Genomic DNA, 24871 nt, shown 5'->3' with positions numbered 1-24871 from the left:
CTTTGCTTGTGTTATTCAAATTTACTCGGCTTGTTCTGACAATATTTTAGGAATGTTATTTTGTTCATTTTCACTATCGTTGATGCAAAGAACAAAACGAGATTTTTCCAACGGTTTTCCCTACGTGTTACATGCTCTGTCATAATCTCGTCAAGATGTATGAAACCCATTGCAAAATTTCACACACATATGATGGAAAAGCAGAAAATAATTATTTAAATATAAAAATTTTAAATTACTACGTTTTTAAAACGGACTAAAAAATACAAAATAATTTCCCCTAGCCCCACACAGATTTAAAACGAAAAATGTGGTGCGCATCCAATAGATAATTAATGCACAAATAGTTCACCCCGGTCACTGAAAATTTTATTGCGCTGTAAACGATACGAATTGTTTGAATTTTCTCGACGACAGCTACTTTCTGCCCTCGTTACAATTATCTAATACATGCACCCTACTTTTTTCGTGTTAAATCTGTATGGGGCTAGAACAAATTGTCTCATATTTTTTAATTTGTTTTAAAAACGTGATAAATTAAATATTTTATCTTGATTTAAATAATTATCCGTTACTCTTGACGCAGACGATACGGCCCATACATCCTTCATACATCAGATATTCACTGGTAGCGGCAAATATTGCTATGGAAAAATTTCACTGGATTCTTGAGCCAGCTGTATACGCAAGCCAGGTGGTTGGATACCCTTCGCTAACCATTGTAACTGCTCGAGGGGTCGCAGTCTACCTGGCCAAAAAAATGTTGGGACGCCACGCCGCGTTCCGGATTAGGCTCACCTGGCGTATCGCTGTTACGGTTACAGCTTAAGGACTAGAAATCGAATTTCAAACTACGCTTAGTCCGATGTTTATCCATATACTGTAAGAAAAATAATGGAGAAGTTATTGCGACGCAAACGACCAGTCATATATCTTGTTCTGAGACAAGCTTGATTCACAAGTATTGACCATTCGCTGCAGTCCGACGCAACGTAAACCTTACAAATGCCCAATACCTGTTGCAGAAAAAAAATAAACCAGACAAATTCTTATAGTATGAATTTGAGGAGTACATATTCTCTTAATTCGAAATGTAGGTATGAGTGAAACATTCCTACTGGAGCGCCAGTAATAATTTTGTTGGCGATACGTATCGTGCCATATACTGTGAATCGACCTTTATTCTTGCCAATTTTTAAACCGCCATTTGACCTTTTCTTCGTCCTGTTGTACAGGGTGTAAAAAAATTATGTGTCACCGTTTTACCAGATGATTTTCCATGTTGAGATCAGCACAGATCCTGAAAAAAATTGTCGCCACAAAATTGATCTTCATTTTGATGGTAAAGGTCACGTAGAGTTAAAAAATTTTATGATTCTATAAGATTCTACTTGTGAGAGGAACAAGTCTCTAAGAAACGATGAATCGTGAGAACTTCGTTCTTACAGAAAACAATTTTCGAACTGTATAAAAAAAAACAGATATTAGGATAAATTACAAATCGATATTCTACCGAATTGATTATTCAGTGAATTCTCGTATCTGTCAGTTCGATAAACGAATTTCAGTCGCTGATCCAGGAGTTATGACCCAACTGATGAAAGAGTTTCTAAGACTTGATAGAAAAAAGAAACATAGAAACTCGATGAATATCAGTATCTACATCGCTGACGAGCACGAGTATTCAAACGATGTTGACATTTTTCAAATTTCGTATTTTTCGGAAATGGCTATCCATGTGGAGTTTCCTAAAAAAAATACGTATCGGATATTTATGTACATTGCCTCGTTACTGAGCTGAAAAATTCAGAAATAGATAATTTATTTTTTCATGTTCATCAAATGTTTCATTGCGCTCAGGAACGCTAAACATTAATATTAAGTGTTCGTATTGTAGCAGGCGTTTACTTTCTCTTCTGACAACTATTAAACATGTGACTGAAAAAGAAAACGATTGATTTGTAATCAATCTATTGTATACGTATGTATATTTCTCGGCAATCCGTAGTTCTGGACGTTGAAATTCACAGTATATTGAAAAGATTTTCGAGGACATTTTATCTTGAGCTGAATTGCTTTCTATTGAAACAGGACTTTCCTGCATCAATAGGAATAGTTAACCATCAACGACAAAATCAATAATTTTATATGGAGGCGAATACGTGTATTAAAGAAATTCAAAAAATTGCGGAACAATGAAATGCTCCGTAACGTGCATAGTAGAATATTCATTCGCTTGCTATTTCCGAATAATTTGGTGGCCCTGAAAAGGGCCGGTTGTTTATGTTCTCAGCATCGTTGCTTTACGCCTTCTTTTCGGTTTTCTTAGGTAACAGCACTGCTTGAATGTTGGGCAAAACGCCACCTTGAGCGATCGTTACACCAGACAGCAGTTTGTTCAACTCTTCATCATTGCGTATGGCCAACTGCAAATGACGAGGAATAATCCTGGTCTTCTTATTGTCACGAGCAGCATTTCCAGCCAACTCCAATACTTCGGCAGCCAGATACTCCATCACAGCAGCCAAATAGACCGGAGCTCCAGCACCAACGCGCTCGGCGTAATTTCCTTTGCGCAACAATCGATGAATTCGTCCAACTGGGAACTGAAGTCCGGCTCGACTAGAGCGAGACTTTGCCTTTCCCTTTACTTTACCGCCCTTGCCGCGTCCAGACATTATGACACTGTGAGTCGGGTAACTTCGATCGAACTGATACGTACTGCACACTGCAGCTGACGAGTCGTGAGTGCCGAGCTTGGCTTCAGCTAAGGTTATATACTCTTGGCGCTCCCAGCCGCGGACCAATGAGAGTGCGGCACCGCTCGCCGCGCTCCCTGATTGGGCCGGCCAGCGAGGCGTAGAGTGTGATAAATACGCAGGGAGACCCTTGACCGAGTACAGTCGTCATTTGAGACCCATCGGATTTAAGTCAGAATATACGCAGTGGAAGTTTGATTAAACCATGGCACCGAAGACTAGTGGCAAGGCGGCCAAAAAAGCTGGAAAGGCCCAGAAAAACATCTCGAAGGGCGATAAGAAAAAAAAGAAGAAGAGGAAGGAGAGCTATGCCATTTACATCTATAAAGTGCTGAAGCAAGTCCACCCTGACACTGGAATTTCCAGCAAGGCAATGAGCATCATGAACAGCTTTGTTAATGACATCTTCGAGCGTATTGCTGCAGAGGCATCTCGACTCGCTCATTATAACAAGCGGTCCACCATCACTTCTCGGGAAATTCAGACAGCTGTTCGGCTTTTGCTACCGGGTGAATTGGCGAAGCACGCTGTGAGTGAGGGTACCAAAGCCGTCACCAAATACACTAGTTCCAAGTGAGCTCGTCAGCGACATAATACAAATACCGGCCCTTTTCAGGGCCACCACAAAAATCTTTGCAAAATGTTCGACAATCGAAACATACCTCGTAAATAAGCTACTGAATCCATTTGTTATAAGTTTTATTGGGCGTATTGAATTATGCTTAGGTTATAAATATTAAATAGGTACTACGAACGACCCATCCTTTTCACATGCGTCATTCTATAACGTCAATAAAGTTGATCCTTCGGGATAGCATTCGTAGCTTCAATACAGTTTATAATACTAGCATTGCGACGAACTCCATAATCAAGAAAATTTAAAGTACTCGAAAAATACGCTCTTTCTATGTCGAACTCTGATGTCCTTTATGATTATGAAAGAAATAATACTGCAACCATGCTACAAAAGAATGATGAAATATTATTTGAAGTAAAGCATTTTTGAACATCAATTCTATTGGCTCCTTATTTATATTAAATGTTGGTATAGCTACCTTTTTTTTACTAAACGCGACGATTTCTGTTACATTCATTTTCCATTTGCGGAATTGACTCGTGATTTATTCGACATGTTGCATATGACTTCTAATTTATTGCTCTAGGAGGTGTGGTATCATCTCATAATAGTACTAGATGCGTTTCGTCTAATGCTGAAATGTCATTTATGTAATGGAGAAATAATACTAGACCTAAAATTAACTCCTGGAGTATTCGAGCTATTATTTTTTGATTCCCTAAGGATTCACAGTTTACTGAGACCGCGAATATTCTCTCTTAGGTACATCTATAAGATTTTTATAATCTAAAAAGGGATGTTGAACTCGTAAAGTTTGTAACTTATTCCCTTGTGCTAGACAGCATCAAAGACCTTTTCAATGTCTAGGCAGATTAATTTATTAAAGATTAAATTTGTACTGAAATGGTAAATTAATCGTATCAGTTGTACAGTGTTATGGCTTTTTTAGAAGCCGAATTGTGGGATTGGTTGTTTCGTCCGGTTGAGAATTATTTTGTCAAGGCTTTGCCAAGAGTTTGCAGAAGGCTATATAATTATACCTATTTATTATGTGCGTTATATTGGACGTTCCGAATTATGCTTAGGTCGTAGCTATAAACTTCGGTGTTGCCCTACCCTTTACTTCTGCGGCATTCTGCAACATCAATACATTTAATGCTCCATGATAACGTTCATTCAATTCAATACGGTATATTATACCAGTAGAGCGACGACATACACAATCAGGGCAATTGAAAACATTTGAGAAATACGCTAAATCTTTATTGAATTGTAATATCGTCTTTTACAATTCGGAGCTAATACTGCAATCATGCTATGATTTCACACTGGCACATTTATAAAACTTTCGAAAAGGATCACGACAAATCGAATGTTTCTGTAGGCAGAGATTCAGTTTAGATAATTTAGAAATTTCACATCATTACTGATGTCTGAAGGAATTTTAATTAATTGCGGAACCACGCATTTTCTGAGCTTTTAGCTCGCTATCAGGGCTATGATAACTTATTTTATATGTTCCTCTCATACGTCTAGCAGATGCATTAAATTATTAATAGAATATTTGCTTAAGGATCGGTAAAATATAAAATTATTTAGGAATCTCAGTGTTATTCAATTAGAACGTTAACGGAAGGGACAAAATTTAAGGATGTGTTTTCATGCAGAGAAGTCACGGATTTCAGGATGGCCAGATAAAAGATTGAATTAGGTATATGTATAATAACTACTTCAATAAAAAGTAAGATAGCGTCGAGCGAGATTACAGTTTAGGAAGTTTTATTAAAACGAGCTTATAGTACAGAGCTTTGTTTGAGGTACTCCATAAGAACATCCCTGGCAGGCGTCTCTTCTCCAAAATCCTGAAAAATTTAATTACATGAATTTGAGAAAAAGATTTCATTCAGAATAGAATAAGGAAAATAAATTCAATACTGGGTGGAATAGTCAGAAAGGCTTTTCTCAGCAGGATTTACGTTTTTGGGTTCACCTCAGAAGAGGGAGCCTGCCTTGGAAAGTATCATCATATAAACCATGAATATAAGCATGTCTGCATTAGATGAACAAGCAGCAGTCACGCAAGGGCTTTTTTTGCATAAGGCAATGAGAACGTTAATGCATTTCATTTATGAGATACCAGCTTTCTTGAATAAAAATACTAAGCAATGTACGAAACTGGAATGTTCTAGTATTTTTTAGATGTCAGGTGACTATAATAGTTTGCTCAATTTGTGGATTAATTGTGTAAATGTGGCTTCTACTATAAACAAGATCTTTCATAAACTACTTTAAATTTCATCATGAGTACAAAACTGTGGTACAAAAACTAACAAAAATGACTATAAGATCATTTAATGTTGATTTTCGAAACAATTCTTCGGTTACCACATAATCATTTTTATTGAATCTATTGGAATGGAACTTTAAACATCAATGCCTATATATACCTTGATGACAACGCAGGAGCACCCAACAACTTTGCGCGCTTTACCAGCATTATCGATTTTGCAGAGTCCAGCCCATTCACCCAGTTTCTTGTTATTGTCAACTTTGATCAGAGGAATCTGATGCTCGTTACACAATGCCTGTACTAGCTTTTTGTACATCGGCTCGTTGCAGTTTTCTGCCAGAATGCAGAGCATCGCCTGCCTCCTGTTGACAATAATTATAGAAGAAAATTAAAGCTTTTACCGCATCAATGAGTTTTTGTCAAAATGGATATACATTTTGTATTCAGTAAGGCTTTACACAGCACTGTTTTTTAAAATTTGGGTTCATCTCAGCAGAGGGAGCCTGCCTTTGTGTCTCATCATATATAGTGTCGTTACAACTCAGATACCCAAAATTTTACCATAATAAAATTAAATACGGTTCTTGAATATCTAATCTTATAAAGCAAAACATATCCAAAAGATCTTCAAGTATATACTAAAAATCTAACAATAATATTTGGATTTATAAATCAACATCAGATTGACTCAAGGTTGAAGATAGCTTCAGTAAATATTATAGAAAATTATAAGTGATAGAATAGTAAACTGATACAATGTCAAGAAATAAAATCCAACACATACTTGTCAAGTGCTTTTGCCGCTTCATGGAGTCCGTGAACAACTCCGTCGTGAATAAGAGCATTCTTCAAAACTTCTTGAAGGGCTGTATTTACGTCCATGGGTCCCCCAGCCGCCACACCGGAGGGAATATCATCGCTGTGAGAAGAGAAATGGATAAAAAAATAATTAGCATCAGGTATGGTGCAAGTAGGAAGTAAGGTTATGTGGTCGGCGGACTGTCAGAAGGCTTTACACAGCATATTTAAATGAAATTTTAGGGTTCGTCTCAGAAGAGGGAGCCTGCCTAAATGTATCATCACATAAATAACATTTACAACTTGATTATGGTTTCTGGAGTATCAGAATATCTAGCGTGTAAACAGTTGTTAGAGGTTAGACGTGTTGCAAGACACTTACGTTTCCACATCAGACATTGTTGGAGCTCGCTGGAGACCTGAAATATACACACAAGATTATTACAAAATGATTCTAGTTTGCTCAAAACGATTTATTTTCACAAGTGGAACACTGATTATCGTAAATTCGCTCGATTCGATCACCAGTTACACGACGTGCGCTACATTTACCTTTTCTTAACCGGAAAGGGAAATAGCTGTAGTTGCTACTTGGAGCTTGTTGAAACTTCAACTGATTGGATGAGCGTCATTGGTGCGTTCTCAAATCAGATGTCAGCGGTCGATGTCCATATTCCGACTACTTACCGCGGGCCAGTTTGAATAAATTTCATATTTTTTTTCGGAAGTGCATCATTCTCGAGATTTTCATTTATGGAATAGGAAAGTTTGCATAATATTTATGTCTTTTACTAAATCCATTAGGAATTTGCTTACCTATATATTTTACGCGCACAGTAAAAATTTATAATTAATTTTTTGCAGGGTGAAATTTATAAAAAGATTTCATAATAAGATCGATGAATAATTATTTTAATACCATATGGTATTCGTTCTAGTCACGATTGTTTATTGGATTTTTTATTTGAAATAAAAACGTTACTGTGACAGCCTGAATATTAGCATTGTACCACAGGTTCAGTTAACTCCCGGCGGAGGGCCTTCAAGAGGTTCAGTATACGACTGCCAGTCAAGGTAACGTTTTTCTTACCAACAAACAAAAGTTCAGGCCTCTTAAGATATTTACAGCTGTATAGCCCGTACAGCCCCATGAGGTTAAATAGTTCGATGGTAAGCTGGCAACCGCTTATACAATTGCACGGAGATGAGTTAAAAAATTAAATTACCGAACTGTAATACTTTTTTGTCAGTCATTGAAGAAAGGATTGACTATTGAACAAATACGAACCTATTCATACCTACCTGATAGGAATAAATACTCAAGTAATCGTCCAATATATTCAAAGGTTACGCATGTTCTCCATTTGGTTGTCAATCAACCTTGGCCTGTAACAATACACTCTGTCAAATTAAAAATTCGGTATTCTACGATATTTTTGCAGAAGAGAATATTTAATATTGGTCTTAAAAAATTTGTCAACATCTCAGAACTCGTAAAACAAACCTACCTATCTACCCAGTCAAATAGATGAAACACTTCAAACAAAACGGATGCGTTGTTAATATTGTGAAATTTGTTCTATTCGTAATAAATATATGTATACATATTTCTCAATATATAAATTTAGAACCTAACACGTCTACAGTGCGTCATCAATTTATTTTTCTAAGCTACAATGCGTTCTTGCACCATCGATTTCACTTGCAGACTCACTCAGGCTGACTAAATGTATAATTTAATACTATTTGGTTCAATTTAATATACAAGATATGATGTAGTTCTACGCACATCTTGGCACACTGTTATCTGCGCTTGAGTTGACTTGAACTGAACATATTTTAGATACGTATTATAAATTTTCTTTACATTTCACCGCACACTTATTCCAGTCTATTAGTAGAAACAGAGGCAGAAAATTTTAGGATGAACCGCTGAGAAAATACGACAAGATATCTTCGTTTTCCTGCAGTTATATTTTTTTTAACCAGTCATCGCAGCAGATGAAGAGTATTTTTAATGAGCTTACCAGTAACAACGCAGATTTCTTGAAATAGTTTCAAGCTGCTTCCGATTCACGTAGCATAAAAAAAAACGGTTAACCGATAATTTTTGAAATTAACATAGTTAAAAAATTACTTTGCAAACCTTACAAAAAGAATTTACTGTGTAAGTCTGATTTCATCTTTCCAACGGAATATTTCCAATTGCTGTATTGAACTTTTTTCGGTGAGAATAGCTAAAATATTTTGATTCCTTATGCAAAAAAAATTCGAGTAATTTTGCGATTGTATCAACACATCGTTCAGTGGATTATACGTATATCAACCGTAAAATTTGTCGACGTTCAAATAATTTTTATTTTCTTCTGCCAGTGGATTAGACACAAACTCGAGGAATATTATGTCTTCTTTTCGTCGAACGAGGCACACTACCGGAATCATTCTGAAGTCGATGTAAAATATAGGTAAATTCGGGAATAAGGACATTTATTGTTTTTATTATAAATTATACAATGTTATTACAATAATTAATAACAGTTATCATATATACTATTGCGACTGTTCTATAAATTTCAAGATTTATCTACACAGAATGTTTTTTTTTTTTTATGGTAATTTTCAAGTATTTCCCGTACGTCCTTGCGAGATTAAGGAATCCAAGGAACTGCATCGGGATCCTGAGTCATCGAAGGTTAGTGGTTTTGGTTGACTTTTAAATCGTCGGACTGTAGCGCGCGTTGTAGGGCCAACAATAGTGTGGAGGCGGCGGGGGCGGTGGTGGTGGAGGCGGTGGGCCCGATGGGTAAATATGATGGGGATGCGGCTGGTCCACCGTCACACCTGCTTGGGCCTGACATGCCGCCATTAACCCATGGTAGTCAAATTTATAGGCGTATCTTTTGCCGTGGACTTTCGTCATTATGTTCTTGTCGTAGTAATACCTGCACAGAAAATATAGAACTGCGTTATATAACGGTTTAAATATTCAATGATAATGGATGCATCTCCTGTAACAACTTACGTCACGTTTATAATCGTCATGTAATTCAGTCACGAATCTAAAATTAAATTAGTTTTTGACAGTGTTTAGTATTATAGCAAAAGTTTTTCAGCAATTTAACATACAAATTCTTCTAATTCTGATTGAATACAACAGTTTCGTACAATATGTGAGATCAAATGTTCGATTTTACTTGAAGCATGAATAAAATGATTGCTTCGAAACCAGTATAAGTCCTCCATGTAAGGTATCGATTGATAAAGACTGCAAGACGTATGAACACCTGTGAGGCAGATTCGTTAGAGGTGTCTAGTACAGTACGAGAGGCCCTTTTACTTCTAAGTCAAACGAATGGCTTCGATTCGTTAACATTGATTTAGAATGAAGTCTATAAGCGTTGTATCTGACAACTTTCGGTGATTTTCGTATTAGATAGAATTTCAGGAAAAACACCTTACAGAACGCTGAAAAATCACTGAAAATCACTGGAAATCACAATTATCAATCAAAGTACACGACAAGACGGAAATCGAGGAAACGTTAATTGATCGAAACGATTTGTGGGTTTACCGCAAGACTTACAACGATCGTTACCATTATTCCAAATAATACTTGCAGCGGGATTTCTCCAGTCATTCGAAGTGATTCGCTTCGATATGTTTCCTCAGATTTCAGTAATTAAAGTTCCTCTGATTAAAAATCTGACGCAGGGTACTCTTGGACACTTTCGGATCGATACCAATATTACGCACCTGAGGGCTCTCGAAAGTTTGTCGTAGTTCATGTTGGGTTTGCTCTTGCGTTCGCCCCATCTCCGCGCCACCTCGTCCGGGTCGGTGAGCTTGAACTCTCCGTTTGAGCCCTCCCACGCAATGCAGGAGGCGTTCGACGAATCGGAGAGTAGCTCTAGGAGGAACTGCCACAGCTGGACCTGACCTCCCCCGACCGATCCGGGGCCACCGCTTCCTGAGCCAATCAGCGAACAAGTTCTCTGCAGGAGGCTGATCCGTTCTGAAAATGTGGAGAGAGAGGAAATTTATGCCGAGAGTCACTCGAGGGGCGGCTATATCTGCCTTCTGCTTTATACGTGTATAGGAAGTCTGCGTATATAGCTCACCTCGGCACCTGCGCCTGGCGCCATGAGTTTCGCCGCTATGCGGACAATGAGCAAAGGAAAATATGTACGAAGGAGTGAAATAATGATAAAAATATAATGCGGCGAGTTTTTTACATTTTTGGAAACTAAACAGAGGCAATAAGAGAGAGAGAGAGAGAGAGAGAGAGAGAGAGAGAGAAAGAGTGAGCGCGAAATTATATGGGTATTTCAGTCCAAAGATAGAGAATTGAGGATTGCTGGATTACTGTTTTAGATCGTACTTTTATATAGCTCATTGCGTAAGCACAGAGAGTTATCGTAATGTTATGAATAACGCGTCGTGTATAAATGAAGAAATGATATTGGCTGGATCGTGCCATGGGAAAAAGAGGGTGTCGAATAGACGTAAACTGTAATATCTGTAATCAGATCAATTGATTTCTCCAAACAGTAATCTGTAAATCCGACACACTTTATACTCATGATCTCTACGTATATACTTAATACCTTGTTCCGGTGGTTCAATTGATGGAAAAACGTTTCAAAATTTTTCCAAACTGCCTAAGAGACCGCTTTTATTGACGAAACCGAAGGATATGTTTGAAAATTACAAAATTCGGTATAAGTTGTAGAAAGTATTGAATATTATGCAAAAAGTAAGAACGACAACAAAATTTTTTATCAACGCAGTAGAATAACTGTAGCGAATTTCCAATTCCTTCGTTATGTGTTAATTATTATAATCCCGAAGTGTCTTAAAAGCATATCCATGTTCACCAAAATGGTGGCAGAGGCGTAACAGGCGTAGGCGTGATGCGGCCGTATGTTTGTGTCGAAGAGCCAAACAGATGTATAAAAATGACGGTAAACGTTAAGGAGGCGGGAAAAGCGGGACCGAAGAGAAGGTATAAAGCTGGAGCTGGTACGGCGGGAGAGAAACCAGATACTCATACGTATAGATATATGAAAGGTTGAGTAAAAAAAATAGCTGTCGGGAATGAAATAACAGGACGTGTCGGCCTCGATAGATTTTATACTATTATAGATACACAAGCGAGACGGCGATACTAAGAACTGGCAATTAAGTCCGTGGTTTGCTTTTCTAGGAGATACCTTATACCTGGGTGGGACTTTTGCAGTCTACCGGATCGAGACGACCGCCATGCGGTACAAACGCGAATGGCCGCGATCAAGCCGCGTAACTTAATCGCCGATTAGTAATAGGATTTTGGAAGACCTTGCCGATTGCGGTCGCAGATTCAACAATCTTCAAATTACGCTTATTCGAGCTGTTGTCATGATATAGCTTATACACATTATACTTACATCTGTGTAATTCGTGTGATTGGACAAGTTTCATTGCGGTATTTCTAAACTTCCTGAAATCTGTCAGGATCGTATATTTAACATCGGAAATTGGCCGGTAGTTTTCTTGAAAAGAATTATTTTCGTCAAATAAACGCGCTAGCCGGAATATGGTGCAGTTACTTAGAAAAATAGCCGTTGTAAATAATTACATGTACCATAAGTAAGGTAAAAATCTTGGGATTATTTTACAGGAGATGTAGTTTTGGGATCTGGGCCAGATTTGTAATCGAAAATATTCAACTCTTCAAACTTTTCATTCAAGATTTCAATACGCAGATTTACTGTTTTCGAAGCTTCATTGATAGAAAATTAGCTTCAACGCATAATGCACAAACTGCAATTTTGAATTATATGTATTGCAGATTATCATCGAATCATTTCATCGAGAAATTCAGTCTGGATACCGCAGAAAAGTCGATACGCTTGCAGCGTCGTGAAATTTGTTATAGCAAGAGGATGATCTATAAAGCAAAAAATATTTACTTCGCAATCTTTGTATACAATGTTAAGTATACATAGACGATTAAACTTGAAACAGAGCTATTAGCACGAATCTAAGTGTTTGCCATAATACGCGTCGCTGTGTGTTATTAGATCAGTGATTTGTCGCTTAAACTAACCACCCATGTACTTAATTATGGGTTGAGCCTCTGCCGGGATATTCGGGGAATATCCACGCGACTTATAAGCCTGTCATTACCATGGCGAAGGGGGAGATCACACCCTTCAAGACAGACACCCTGATGCATGCATCGATGTCCGGTAACATTATAAATTTATAAAAAAAAAGCAACTAGCTTATAAGAAGCTGGGTAATAATTATTTCTGAATACTGTACGATCCGTGAGTGTAAATGATCGCTACAATTGATACTTTCGACAATGTTATACGATAAATACTATTTGAAAATGATGACTTCACGGCAAACAAAGACTTGAAACCGATGAACGAAACGAAGAATTAAATCCAATCAAAAGTTTGGCGGTGAATCATGCAAGAGAATAGGATATAGATGGTGGTGTTCGTGCGGTTATAATTAGCTATTACCAATGATTGCGAGTGAACTGCAAACTTGCTGACAGTAATATTCTCAGCCAGAATTTTCAAACGACAAATAATAACCGCATCGTCGATCTTTTGTTCGCTTGACTTACAGAATGGCTTTTTATACAGATTATCATGCAAAGTACCATTGTAGAAAATGGCAGCTGTGGATGGATGAAGTCTGGAGTCCTGCTGAATGTGCAGCGGGTGCGTTTGTAACCTCCACATTACTCCGGTTCAACAGAGGCATGGGGTACATCGGTTTAGAACTCCGGAACCACGCACTGTTTCACTGATTATTTTGTAACTTAGTACCATCGTCAGTTTCAGCATTTTGTTTGATTTACTTCGCATTTCACCTCGCATTTTCTTCCTTTGCACCAATTCTCGCACAATTTGAATATAAGCTATCGTACATCGCGTTCACACCCGCGCTGATATATATTTTTATTAACAACAATCTAATACAATCGTCATTTCACACATGTAACCTATAAATGAGGTCTAGAGAATTCTATGATGTTTCTTTCCAATTTTAATTACATACAGTATCAAATGCAGGGTTTAATCGGTATTTTAGTCAGGAAAGTAAAAGGTTTCTACATGTTTCAAGGTACTTTTTTTATTGGTTGACGCCGACGTTGAACCTTGCGGAAATGTTGTTATTACTTGGAATGTCCGTTTAAAAGCTTGGTCGTAAAGAAAGTGACTAACAGTAAGGGTAAGAATTATCCGTTTGTGAGACTATCACATATCGCACTACGCACAAAGAGGCAAATAATCTTAAATCCCCGGAAAGATTGACCTTTGAGTAGCACTTAAAAGTTGGGTTGACGACGGCCCAGCTTGAGAATACCAGATTGCAAAGAACCGCAGACACATAAATCTTCGATTATTTGGCTAAGAAAAACGAATACGAATTAACGTATCCCAGCAAAAAGGATGTCTTATTTGGTACCGATTCAGCGTGACCTCGACGCGATTTGAGCTAAATACGCCATATCATGACAGTATCGGAGTCCACATGTGAAAATCAGAAACAAAAATTCGCAGAATACTGGAGAAGTGAGATTTCGTTCATATTTTACATTGTTCATATACTCCAGGTTGTTTAAGAAAAAAAAAAAAAAACACTTTGATGTAACCAACGACGAGCTACGAGCTTTTAATAACTTAATTGGCTTTCAAATGAACGGTTAGCTTCTAGCTTCACATTTCACCATAAAATCATATTCATCCATTTTCTTTTCCACAATCGTAACGAAATATTGTTTATTAATTGGTTGAGCAATAAATGCCTGTCGCTGTAGATGAAGCCGCAACTTTACTCCGAGACAAAGACCCGGCAGTTGATGGTAAATAAAATAAAGCTCACCAGCTGGTGGACAACGAGAAACTGAGCGACCTTTGCCCTCTCTGGTTTCAACCCCTGACGCCCCCGCTTCGCCATCCGAGTTGGCGACGAGGCGCGATGAGGAGCTTTCCACCCCCTACGCGGAGGACAGATCCGGAAGTCGGAAATCCAAGAAATTATTCCATATTTTACCGAAACCTGGGAAGGGGGCCGCCTAAAATGCATCCCTTACGTACTTAGCGAAAAATCGAAGTATCAATAAATATTTTGCAGTTTCGGTAAAAATTGATGGGTCATTAAAGCTGGCTAATTCGTAACTAAATTCATGACTGTTACACTGCGAGATTATTGATCGTAAATCAGGAAAAAATTTGGTGAAAATTTTGTAAAAGAGAATTTTATGTCTCAAGTGCAAATCATGCACTGCATAAAAAGCAATATATTATGTGCACAAGGAGAAGAGCTAAATTTTGGGATTTTCTGATATCGTTTGTGATTAGGAGAGCCGGCTTCGCCACCGGATGTGTAATGAAATTTTCTTCTTACATGTAACCGGTTCCAGCGGGGGTGCGAATGCTCTTCGTCTAATCCCCCGCTCATAACCACCTCACCGTCATCTTGTAAACCAAACATCGCGAGGTACCAAATCGTTAATACCCACCAACGATAAACGATGGGCACTTAAACGAGTGGTGACACAAATTTTCATCTGCAAGGGTCGAGACGAGTGGATTATTGATTTTAAATCGGTGCCATTGAATCGGTTCTCCGATTTCGTCTCATTCAAATTAAGAGACAGAGAAAACTGTTCGGTTTCCCCGTTTCGAAAGCTCAAGGAATTTATCCTACGGTCGATGGTAAAATCTTACCGGCATACGTACCTTACACAGGGATATGGCTTATAGATATGTTTAATACAATACAGAACAATCGAATGGGCGCAAACTGCACGGAGCATCTATATCTTCTATGATCCAAGGGGGATGTTTCAAGCTCATCAAGAAAACAATATAGCAGCACCCCGTGGCGAGCTTACCTCCACCCTGGAACCGCCCGGTCGTCCTCCCGCCAAAACCCACCACCTATCAACCCGCGAAGCCTCCTCCGGGGGTGTTTCGCCCCCGGCAACCCCCCCTCAACCCCCGCCGGGCGTCCCCTTCTCTAAACACTCTTGATGGTTTATTCATGAGGAGACTCTTACCGCGATAACACTGATTCATTTAATAAACGGCAAAGGGCGCCACCGAGTACAACATTATTTAAACGTCTATATATCTCGGGGAGGGCTTACCGTGTCAAGAGCCGCTATACTGCAGTACCGGGGCGGCCCTTTATCAGGGAGCTAAGGTCGAAACTTTGAATTTTCCTGCTTCGATACATTGTGCCCGGTGTCAAGCTTTCGAAGTTGTAGACCAGGTACTCGAGAATCGATATTTTTTCACCACTTTTGTGTTACACGTTGAAACAGGTTATCCCTCGTGAGCTTCTCAACTCTATCCCCGTCAAATATAAAAAAAATTATTCCGCGCGAGGACATTCGGTTTCTTGTATAAATAAACTTTACCCCTGCAGAGCTATTACTTGGAAAAATTTCATTTTTTGTAGTTGAATTCTAGCAAAGTGGCCTGCATATCGCCGCAAGAATGGTATAAATATTGGTGGAATTAAAAGGAAATATGTTGCGCGGGTAAATATTTTATAGTGTTATTAATAGTTGATAATATTAAATTTTCTGTTTACTAAAATATTAAATCTGTTCCTTTAATTCAACATATTTTTCCTGCCGAACAAGGCCTTAAAATCGATTTATTGTTGTATCGACATCACATTATTGAAATAGTTATAGTAAAATATACTACGAGTTATTATACGTAAATAAAAAATTGAAAAATATATTAACACAACATACAAATTTTCTTGTTGCAGCAACAAGACTCATGATTATTTCGTCTCCATAACTATATTTTTCGACGAGGATCAAAAAAATGACAACAGTTGAGAAGGTGAGAAGTATACAATAATCACGATATAACGTCAACGCCTTTTACACAATGAAAACCTGATTCTGCGATTGCTCGCGATTGCATGAACGTAAGATAAACCAAACGCAAATTGAGCTAATTACAATATTTAATTTAAATGTAAAAAATCAATTAATCGACACGACGATGCGTCTAGATAAAAAAGTCAACGCTTTCTCTTGCACTGCAGGCTAATCCGAAGGTATTCGATGGTCGATATTCCGATCTCAATACTGCAGTAGGACGTTTAATGGCGGTAAATTAATTAATTTGAAATTACACGGAGGGGAAATCCCTTGAGCTTCGTGAGGGTTGGCCGCTTCATGCCGAACGAAATAGCCACTGCTATCTAAAAGTATAATGTGGGGGGTGTTATATCGTCGAGCGAAGGGGTGGCGAATGTTCTCGAATACCTACCCAGTCCACGTACACGGACGTGTGTATCCGCTACGTCTGGAGACACCTATGCGTGCCTCGGGAGGCGGGGGTGGATTTGAGGAAACCAAGGAAAGCTTCGCTTCTTGGATTTATACAGGGCATTTCATGTGAATTCGATATTCCTTCACTGGTGAAAGTTTATCATTGGATTTCCTCATTTTATAATACGTTACAGTACATCGAAAACATTAGACGCTTATTTTTTGTACTTGCTCGATCGACATTTTAAGGGTTAGAAATCACCCCTAAAGTTTACTCGCAAAAATAGATTTTTTAATATCTCTTGATACTAAAGAAATCTTTTTTGATGGTCACAAATGAACACTTTTCACTATTAACAAACGATAATATGCGCGGTGTGTTTGCGTCTACAAGTCGCATCGGTTATTTTTTCAAGGTCAAATCGGGGGTTCTTCTCATCCCTTCAATGGCCGAAATACGAGGTAAAAAATTCCTGTCGAATGGTTTATGACGTATTACGACATATCATGGAATTAAGAAAATCGGTGACGTATATCTCGAATACTTTTCCAGTGAGAGCTTATTGCCGAGTTATATATTTTCATTTGATTTTCTTTGACAGAGATGACAAATTGCCTTTTTCGGCTACACAGCTATATCGTAAGAGTTAATTTTGAGATGGAGAAACGTCGTCATGTTTTCTAATCATTCCACCACTGAAATCTCCGCGCCAAACGTGACCATGTGTGAAATTGACTTTCGAATTTTACTTTCTTTTTTTGAAAGTCGACAGTTGGGTTGAAAATTCGCAACTCTGGTCAAGACGTTGAAAAAAGGCAGATCCTGAAAGATCGAAATCGAACCTGCTGTGCGGTATAAAAAGGATTGAAGCGAATCGAAAATGATAATTATCGATCGATGATCAATGGTGGTTGAGTTTACGTGGAATTCCCGACACAGCACGCGTCTAGCTGTAACTGCTAGGCGTTGAATTGCGTATTACTTGTTCGTCGGGGGTGCAGAGGGGCCTCCTCCTCCTGGGCCCTTTCCTCCCGAGGAGGTTGCGCCTCGCCGAGAACGCGAACGTGACCGGGCGGAGTTTGCGACACTTGATCCTCTAATCCCGGGGATTCGAGCCATGCGCCGCGACGCCAGAGCTGAAATCCTCGACTCGACCTATCGCCCACAAAACACTTCCCATCGCCTTCAGCAGGCTTACGAGAGTCCGACCTACGACTGTCCTTCGCTCACACTTATTCGTCCTTCGCGGTTACCGCAAGGACTCCTGCGACGCGGATGACTGCACCCGGCAAAAAGCCTTCCCCAAGGACTTGACACATTCTGATTCATGCGCTCCAAGTACATTTGTTATACGCGGTTCCTTTCTATTTCGTCAAGGAGACGCTGTATTGACTAATTGAAGGGGCGAGGAACATGAGAGAATTTTATTCCTGGTGTTGATATGTTTTTGCACAGTTTATTGCACGCATTTTGCGCAATTTCTATGTTCATGGTGTCCTTGAATAATTAAACCAGTAAACATCCAGTTTGAATCACCGCTTAAAAAAAGCATCCCGTAGGATTTCGATGATTTTAAATACTTTTAAAGCACCTTGCAGCGTTCTTCCAGCTTAACTTGAAACCATCACATTCGACTCATCTCTGCACTTTTTCATCCGTCACCTGTATCAGTCCGCAAGATTTTTATAGCGAGGTAAATAAGTGAACACAGATTTCCGCAAAACGTTCACGTCATGATTCATGCGAAGATGATGAAGAGGAGAAGAACAAATTCTGATCGAAATTGTGAACCTAAAACCACTGATGTTTGGAGATAAAAATCCAAAGCGTGGCTAAAGTTCCAGCCTCAATAACCGAACCCTTCTAAAAACGTGAGAAACAACCGTTACATAAAAACACAGTAATGAGAATTGAAAAATCTATTATTCTGACAGTCGGTAAACTTTAAGCTCTCATTCCGTTCCGAGGCGATAATGGGCGATCCAGAATCGATTTAGCCGCAAGCCTCTGGAAGTCCAGCTTGATAAGTTACAGTGGTATAAATGCCAGAGGTTGATAGAAGGAGGGGATAGTTGCACTGACCGGTAGCTGAAAGAGGCTATTATCAGCCCGATATTTACTTTTCGGACTGGCCTTATCGCTGATAGATCGCTCCCTCGTTAGAGATAAGATGAAAGGTCTCGCCGCCCTTGGGAGCGGTTAGTCGTTTCCGGTAATTCCAGACTGGGAGAAACGGGAGACCCGTATTAACCCCCGTGCTGGCCGTGCAGCTCGGACTCCATAAGATTTATGGCGCGAATTGACCGATAAGGATAAATTACGTCCTTGCTTATTCAATCGCGACATTTTCTTTTTTTAGATTTTGAACGAAGCTATAATATGCTTTGACTATAGTGCTTTCAAAAAATTTTCACACATTTCTTTCAGGCTGTATGAATAATTCTCTAATAAAATTGTGAAACGCGGCGCAGCTGGGACTTCGTTTCACGTAAGGCTGGTGCTTTTTATGGGAAAGAGTTACGAGTGTGAAAAGACCCGCCCATTTGGATCTGAGATCTAGGATTCGAGATTTATAGACTCTGTTTCAACCGAATTTCTACCTACGAGTCAGCCACCCCTTTCAAAAGGAATCCGCGTTCCCTGAAGCGGCTATTAATTCATTGATCTTTCAAAGAGAGGGTCGTGAATAAAGATTGCATCGATTTTAACATTTGATACCGCGGGAGTAAAAATAAGATAACTTCATGTGCATATGTTTTTTAGTTTCTTCGAAATTCAACCACTTTTTGACCTGAAGTGGAATCCGGATTGAACGATAGACGCGAGAATTCGCTTTCCATTACATTGACCTGTACTTCGGAGAATATGTTTCGTACAAGCATCAACTTGCACAACACCCGTTGGCGGAGAGAGTTGCAAATACTACATACATCATGACCAAATGGAAGGCTGCATGCACGCAAGTGATGCAATCGTGTTCTTTTTTTGTGAATCATGCGTCCGTGAAGCGTTGGCATACGTTCAAGCTACAGAGAGCATTAAAAAAGCACGGAAGAGTGCATCGCAAATTTATCACCCAATTTGAATAACTCACCGATTTCGTTGCAAGGAAGCTTGTTCATTTCCTGGAGGATTGGGCTAGATACTCCTGTCGCTTGGAAACGACGGTGTGCCAGGTGAACTGCCAGAATATTTCCTCCAGGTAAGCTTTTCCAACGCTCCGCTGTCAGGTCCAACAGCTCCTTTCCTGTTGGTGGCAAATCCGTGGTAGATGGTGCCGATTTCATAGAGAATGTCCGCGTACACCAGGCCACCCATGAAGCCACGTGGCTTTCGTTCCATTCCGAAGGGTCTGTAGTCAGCAATTAAAACGACAATGTACGAGCGTTGATTGCTTTATGATAATAACCGAGAGAGAGAGAGAGAGAGATAAAATAAGAATTGTCTCGTAGTATTTAAAACATGGTTTGTTAGGAATATTTAAGATTGGATACGTATATCAATTGCAGGTCATCGTTGTGTTGCATCGCGTAATTTTATCGTTTCGACTAATTGTAACCGCCGGATTTTTGAAACTATTTGAAATACGGTTCAGAGGAATTTAATGATCACGATCGATTTACTGTGTTCAGAGAAACCGGGCGATTAATAAACACCGTTTAAAGTGGATAGCGACTTGAAAAAACGGAAAAATAATCGTGAGTGATAGGTGGCCCCCAGTTCCTAGTACGATCCGATCAAACGGGACCCGAAAAAAACAAAGTCAAATGATCAAGTGGGCTGGAGTAAATTATCGACTGAAGGCACAGAATGAACGTCGTAAGAATTCACGTATTCCTCAATTCTTGGTAAGACCTTCTCACTTGATCTGCTTCAATTGTGCAATATGCAAATTACGCGTGACAGCACCATCAATTTTTGGGACAGATTCACGGAATAAATAACAGCTATTCCCTAAAACCCCGTTTCACTCTGCCAAGTCACCTCCAAAAACATGTTTGCACTTAGGATTGAACTTTTTTTTATTTATGCTTCTCACGTCTGACAATGATGTGTGTATTATGATTCAGATTTAATCAGTCACCGTTGCTGTAAATACCGTATAACAATGAGCACTGTTAAGCCACGACGATGCCTCGTTACGTAATTATACTTTAGTACCGCAAAGTCCTTATTATTTTTATACTGCACTCCATCAGCAGTTACGTTTACGTCGTAACTCATCGCGCGGCGTTCAACACAAACGACACTTGTAGTTACTTGCCAATAGCACAATCGACGCACGTCCGTCGGACGACGCCGATCCGTGAAAATATAATAAGAGTAACGCGTAGGCTATTTCCCAGAAACAATCTACGACTCGAACTGAATTGCATACGCAAACTTCGAGACACGTCATAATAATTCCACTCCGTCATTCCCGTCACCTTGACCTTCGTTGTTTATTATTGCTATTATGGTCGTCGATTAGTTTCGAACAACATCCACACAGTGTAAGATGTTCAGCTCTCGAGTCGAGCATGCGTCGCTAGTTTGCAACTCAACGAATACCGCAGAACAAGCAAACAAACAAACAAACAAACAAATAAACAAACGTTACTCACCGAAAGGCACCAGGACCAGTTCATCGGTCTGTTCAGCGTCCGGGGGTTTCTTCGGTTTTTCCGGTTTCACCTTACATCCGCCTCCTTTTCTAACGGCACTTCCGTCTCCTGCACGCTGCATATCTCTGCAGAAGCCTTCGCGGAACTCCGACGTTTGCAAAGATCCCGGCAGAAGGCCTTTCGATAGACGCGAAGAGTCCTCGAGTGGATCTTCATCGTCAGCCGTTCCACGTTCTCCGGACTGCGATAGCTGGGCGGCCCCAGCAGGGAAAGGATCTCGGGGTCCGTCGCTGTTCTCCGGAGCCGCGTGTTTTCCAGGTCGGATGCAGGACTGCCCTGCCACACGTTGCGACGCACTGGCACTAGATCCACACTCGACGTCGCGACGCTCCTTGGTCGGAAAAGCGGCGGCAGGTTCGGTAATCCTGGGGTTATTCCTGAAGAAGGTCCCTTCCCCGGAGCGTGACGGACTTCCTCTAGTTCCGGTGATCCTCGCAGGAGCCGACGACTCTCGAGACTTGCCGTGAAAGATGAAAGCCCAGGATTCCTCGACACCTTCCCTTGATCCCGTGTCGAGGAGCTCCAACTCCCGGCGGAGCTCCAAGTCTGCCTCGCACATCTCTCCATGCCTGCAAACTTGTCCGCAGTTCCTGGTCCCAACTAGAGCGCGTACGTTTTTATTCGATTCCTGACTCACCGAGGACCGCGATTCTCCGGCACCACCAATCTCCGATCTTCCCTCTGAATCACCACCTTCCTCACCGGAAGCATCCGTCAACGGTTTCCCTCCAAAAACCCGCGTCGACGACGACTCATCGAGCTCCGTGTATTCGATGTAAGACAATGGCTTGGCCCTGATCGATCTGCGCGGATTTCGCCGCGGATTGCAGTTTATCCTCCCCTGATCGAAGGGCTCTTCCCTCGAACCGCGTATTACCGATGCTCCGCTTTTCCCCGCGAGGTGTTCCTCGATGTCGTCGAGTGACCAGGACACCCGGCTCGGACTTGTCCGCACCTCTGCAACGAGTTCATCTTCACCTGTCGACGACTCGGGACTGTCTTGAGGCCCGCGGAGCGTCTCGGTAAGACGGCGGGCGCCGCGATGCAGCTCGTCTGAGTGACTGCGTTGCTGATTCATGGACATCGATGACTCCTCAAAGGCCGCATCCGGTTTCGCGCGTCAATAGTAGCCAGGATTTCTCGGTAATCGGAATCATCCACCTTCTGGGATTCACATCGAGTTTTGATTATTCAGAGCGCGTGAGTGAGCGGACTTCTCGGCGCGGCTGGACCCGCTTGCGGCGCCGTCGGCAATCGACAGACTAGTAAGTATCTCGTTACTTTTGGTAGTTACGACTGCGGTGTCGGTACCACACCGCACGATTAATCAAATTCCCCGGGAGAGATCGAGGGGTATCGATCCTTCGTCTTACGGACAAGACGGCCGTTTCGATCTCGATTTTTTTGGAACAATCCGCAAGCCCAACGTTTACCCGTCGTTTACCTTGTATTTTCGCCGCGGAATATCAAGCTGCTCCATCGGGCGGCCTGCAGGTGAAACAGGAATTGCAGTCAGTCGGTCGTCGAATGGATTCCTGGAACTTGTTGGGGGAAAATAACAGCAGCAGATCCTATTCAAGAATGGTCAAAATATTGCGTAAATCGTGCGACTTGGGATGCGATATATCGTCGAGTTACGAACCGTGTCCTTGACGGCTGCAGCAGTCTATATTACGCCACTGGTGCTCGAAATTCCGTTTTGCGGATTACCGAATGATTCCTCCTAAAGCCTAGATATTCGCGCCGCGATTCAGAGGCTGCATAAAGCGACTATTAGTTCTAAGAATTCCTCTGCAGTTTGCTCCGCAAGCAACAGCAGCAGCAGCACCATTATGCCACCACTTGGCCCAGCGTATTTCCCAGGTCTGACGTCACGCGGTTCCGTGGCATGGTTCTCAGGCGTGAATGGACCGAAATCTCGTCGTCCTATTGGCGGAGGCGAATCGCCCGCGGATTCTGGGAACCAGCAAAGCTGCGCCCGGAGGGGCGAGCGCGGCGAGGTTCGTCGCTGAATCACGTCGACCGAAGAGAAAAAAGCTGCGCACGGTGCCGACCGGCTGCACTCCTCCGCATAATGTACACGCCGAAAGTTTCTCCCGGCTAATCACTGGCTTCTGCAATGTTACAAAAATAAACACCTACCTTCCGGTCCATTGATTTGGGTACACGCGTATGGCGGGGGCGGATGTGGTTTTACGTTTTACCGTTTCGACGTAGCGGCCGGTTTCCGCTGCGTCCCGCCGCAACGACGGGCGGACGATATCGCCCGATACTCGTGCGTACGCGACGAGCAGTCGTCCGAAAACCATGTTGAATGCAAGCCTCGGACAGTGTCTGCGTTCGTCGTATTCGTGGGAGAGTTAGTCATCTTACAATTAATGAAATATGGGCGACAGGCGTCGCGACGCGGCCTTCGTTACGTCGAGACTGCCCCACGCTACTAGGCGACGATGAATTTTGAACCACGATCCCTGCTGACGAGTCGAGTTACAGGAAAATTTTATGACGCGGCAAAGAGATCGCGTAGCGTATGTCAATTGAATGGATCGTCCAACTAGAATCTTAAAAACTGTGCCAACGAATTGTCGGGCTTCCTGGAAAGCAGGAAGGACGCCCGCGCCAAATCGTAAAAACGTTACATTACAGCTGGTCGTGTTTTCGGTTGAATGGAGTAGTCGTACCCAAAAACGTCGCGTTTTATTTTTTATCTTAGAAATAACTCTCGCTGAACAACAAGTATCGTCGCATAGGTTTCAATTCGACACCGGCGTAAAGCTGCGGTGTCGATAAAATTAGAATTGTTTTTACTAATCGGGTTCGCTAAAAAAATATTTTATTTTCGTATGTCTAGTTGTTGTTACGTCATTAGCTCAAGATAAACGAAAGTAGCCAGTTGCGAGGAATGTGGATTTTCGTGTCGAGTGATCCTCGTTAAGGGAATGATTTGTGGAACAAATTGCTGTAGGGGGGGGGGGGGGGGGGGCGACTAACCGCGGATAAATGTGACGCGGCGCCTGCGGTCAGGCAACCGAGGCGACACATTAACTAACCGTTACAGCGTGAGAATCATCTTTTAGGCGCCGAGTGACTCACCGCACGATACTCGTCGTCGATAATTATCAATCGATGAGTCAACCCCCGCAACGATAATATTAGTAATCATTAACCAGAAAAATTGTGATGCGGACATAGATCCTGTGTCCTCGCAAATACTACAATCGCATGCGTAATTTATTCCTGTTAATAGTCGGGCGAAATTTTGTACGAATTTGACCTTGAGACCTATAAACCGCGAAGGAATTTTTCATCCGCCAGGCCGTTACGAGCGTTTAAATTAGACCTCGATCGTGCAATTCACATTCCTCTTAAGACGCCGATGCTTGTTAAGAGTATTCTCTTTTTTTTTCGCACATTTACACGACCCGTTTAATTAAGTCATCTCCTGAAGACTCTATTCCCGTAAGCCCAGCTAGTGTTCT

General features: G+C 41.0%; 4 protein-coding genes across 4 annotated transcripts; 1 reads left to right on the top strand and 3 right to left on the bottom strand.

Annotated features, from left to right (window-relative positions):
- Positions 1–2257: 2257 nt before the first annotated feature.
- Positions 2258–2732, bottom strand: LOC124301020 (histone H2A). The gene has a single exon (XM_046755653.1). It carries the CDS (start codon positions 2676–2678, stop codon positions 2304–2306), a length of 375 nt encoding a protein of 124 aa, XP_046611609.1. The 5' UTR covers positions 2679–2732; the 3' UTR covers positions 2258–2303.
- A 169-nt stretch (positions 2733–2901) lies between these two features.
- Positions 2902–3755, top strand: LOC124300468 (histone H2B-like). The gene has a single exon (XM_046754615.1). It carries the CDS (start codon positions 2965–2967, stop codon positions 3334–3336), a length of 372 nt encoding a protein of 123 aa, XP_046610571.1. The 5' UTR covers positions 2902–2964; the 3' UTR covers positions 3337–3755.
- A 1343-nt stretch (positions 3756–5098) lies between these two features.
- On the bottom strand, positions 5099–6966 carry LOC124300467 (40S ribosomal protein S12). The gene is made up of 4 exons (XM_046754613.1): positions 6807–6966; positions 6411–6545; positions 5784–5988; positions 5099–5198 (listed from the first exon to the last, which is right to left on the bottom strand). The coding sequence occupies exons 1-4, from the start codon at positions 6821–6823 to the stop codon at positions 5130–5132; spliced, it is 426 nt and encodes a 141-aa protein (XP_046610569.1). The 5' UTR covers positions 6824–6966; the 3' UTR covers positions 5099–5129.
- A 2002-nt stretch (positions 6967–8968) lies between these two features.
- LOC124300035 (uncharacterized) lies at positions 8969–23266 on the bottom strand. Its single transcript, XM_046753652.1, has 5 exons — positions 23035–23266; positions 21333–22880; positions 19823–20080; positions 10178–10436; positions 8969–9366 (listed from the first exon to the last, which is right to left on the bottom strand). The coding sequence occupies exons 2-5, from the start codon at positions 22474–22476 to the stop codon at positions 9138–9140; spliced, it is 1890 nt and encodes a 629-aa protein (XP_046609608.1). The 5' UTR covers positions 22477–22880; positions 23035–23266; the 3' UTR covers positions 8969–9137.
- Positions 23267–24871: the final 1605 nt, after the last annotated feature.

The sequence above is a fragment of the Neodiprion virginianus genome, chromosome 3 (assembly GCF_021901495.1).
Source record: "Neodiprion virginianus isolate iyNeoVirg1 chromosome 3, iyNeoVirg1.1, whole genome shotgun sequence".
NCBI classification, from domain to species: Eukaryota; Metazoa; Arthropoda; class Insecta; order Hymenoptera; family Diprionidae; genus Neodiprion; species Neodiprion virginianus.
Note: the sequence above shows the minus strand (reverse complement) of the source record. Positions and strands in the feature narration are given on the sequence as shown.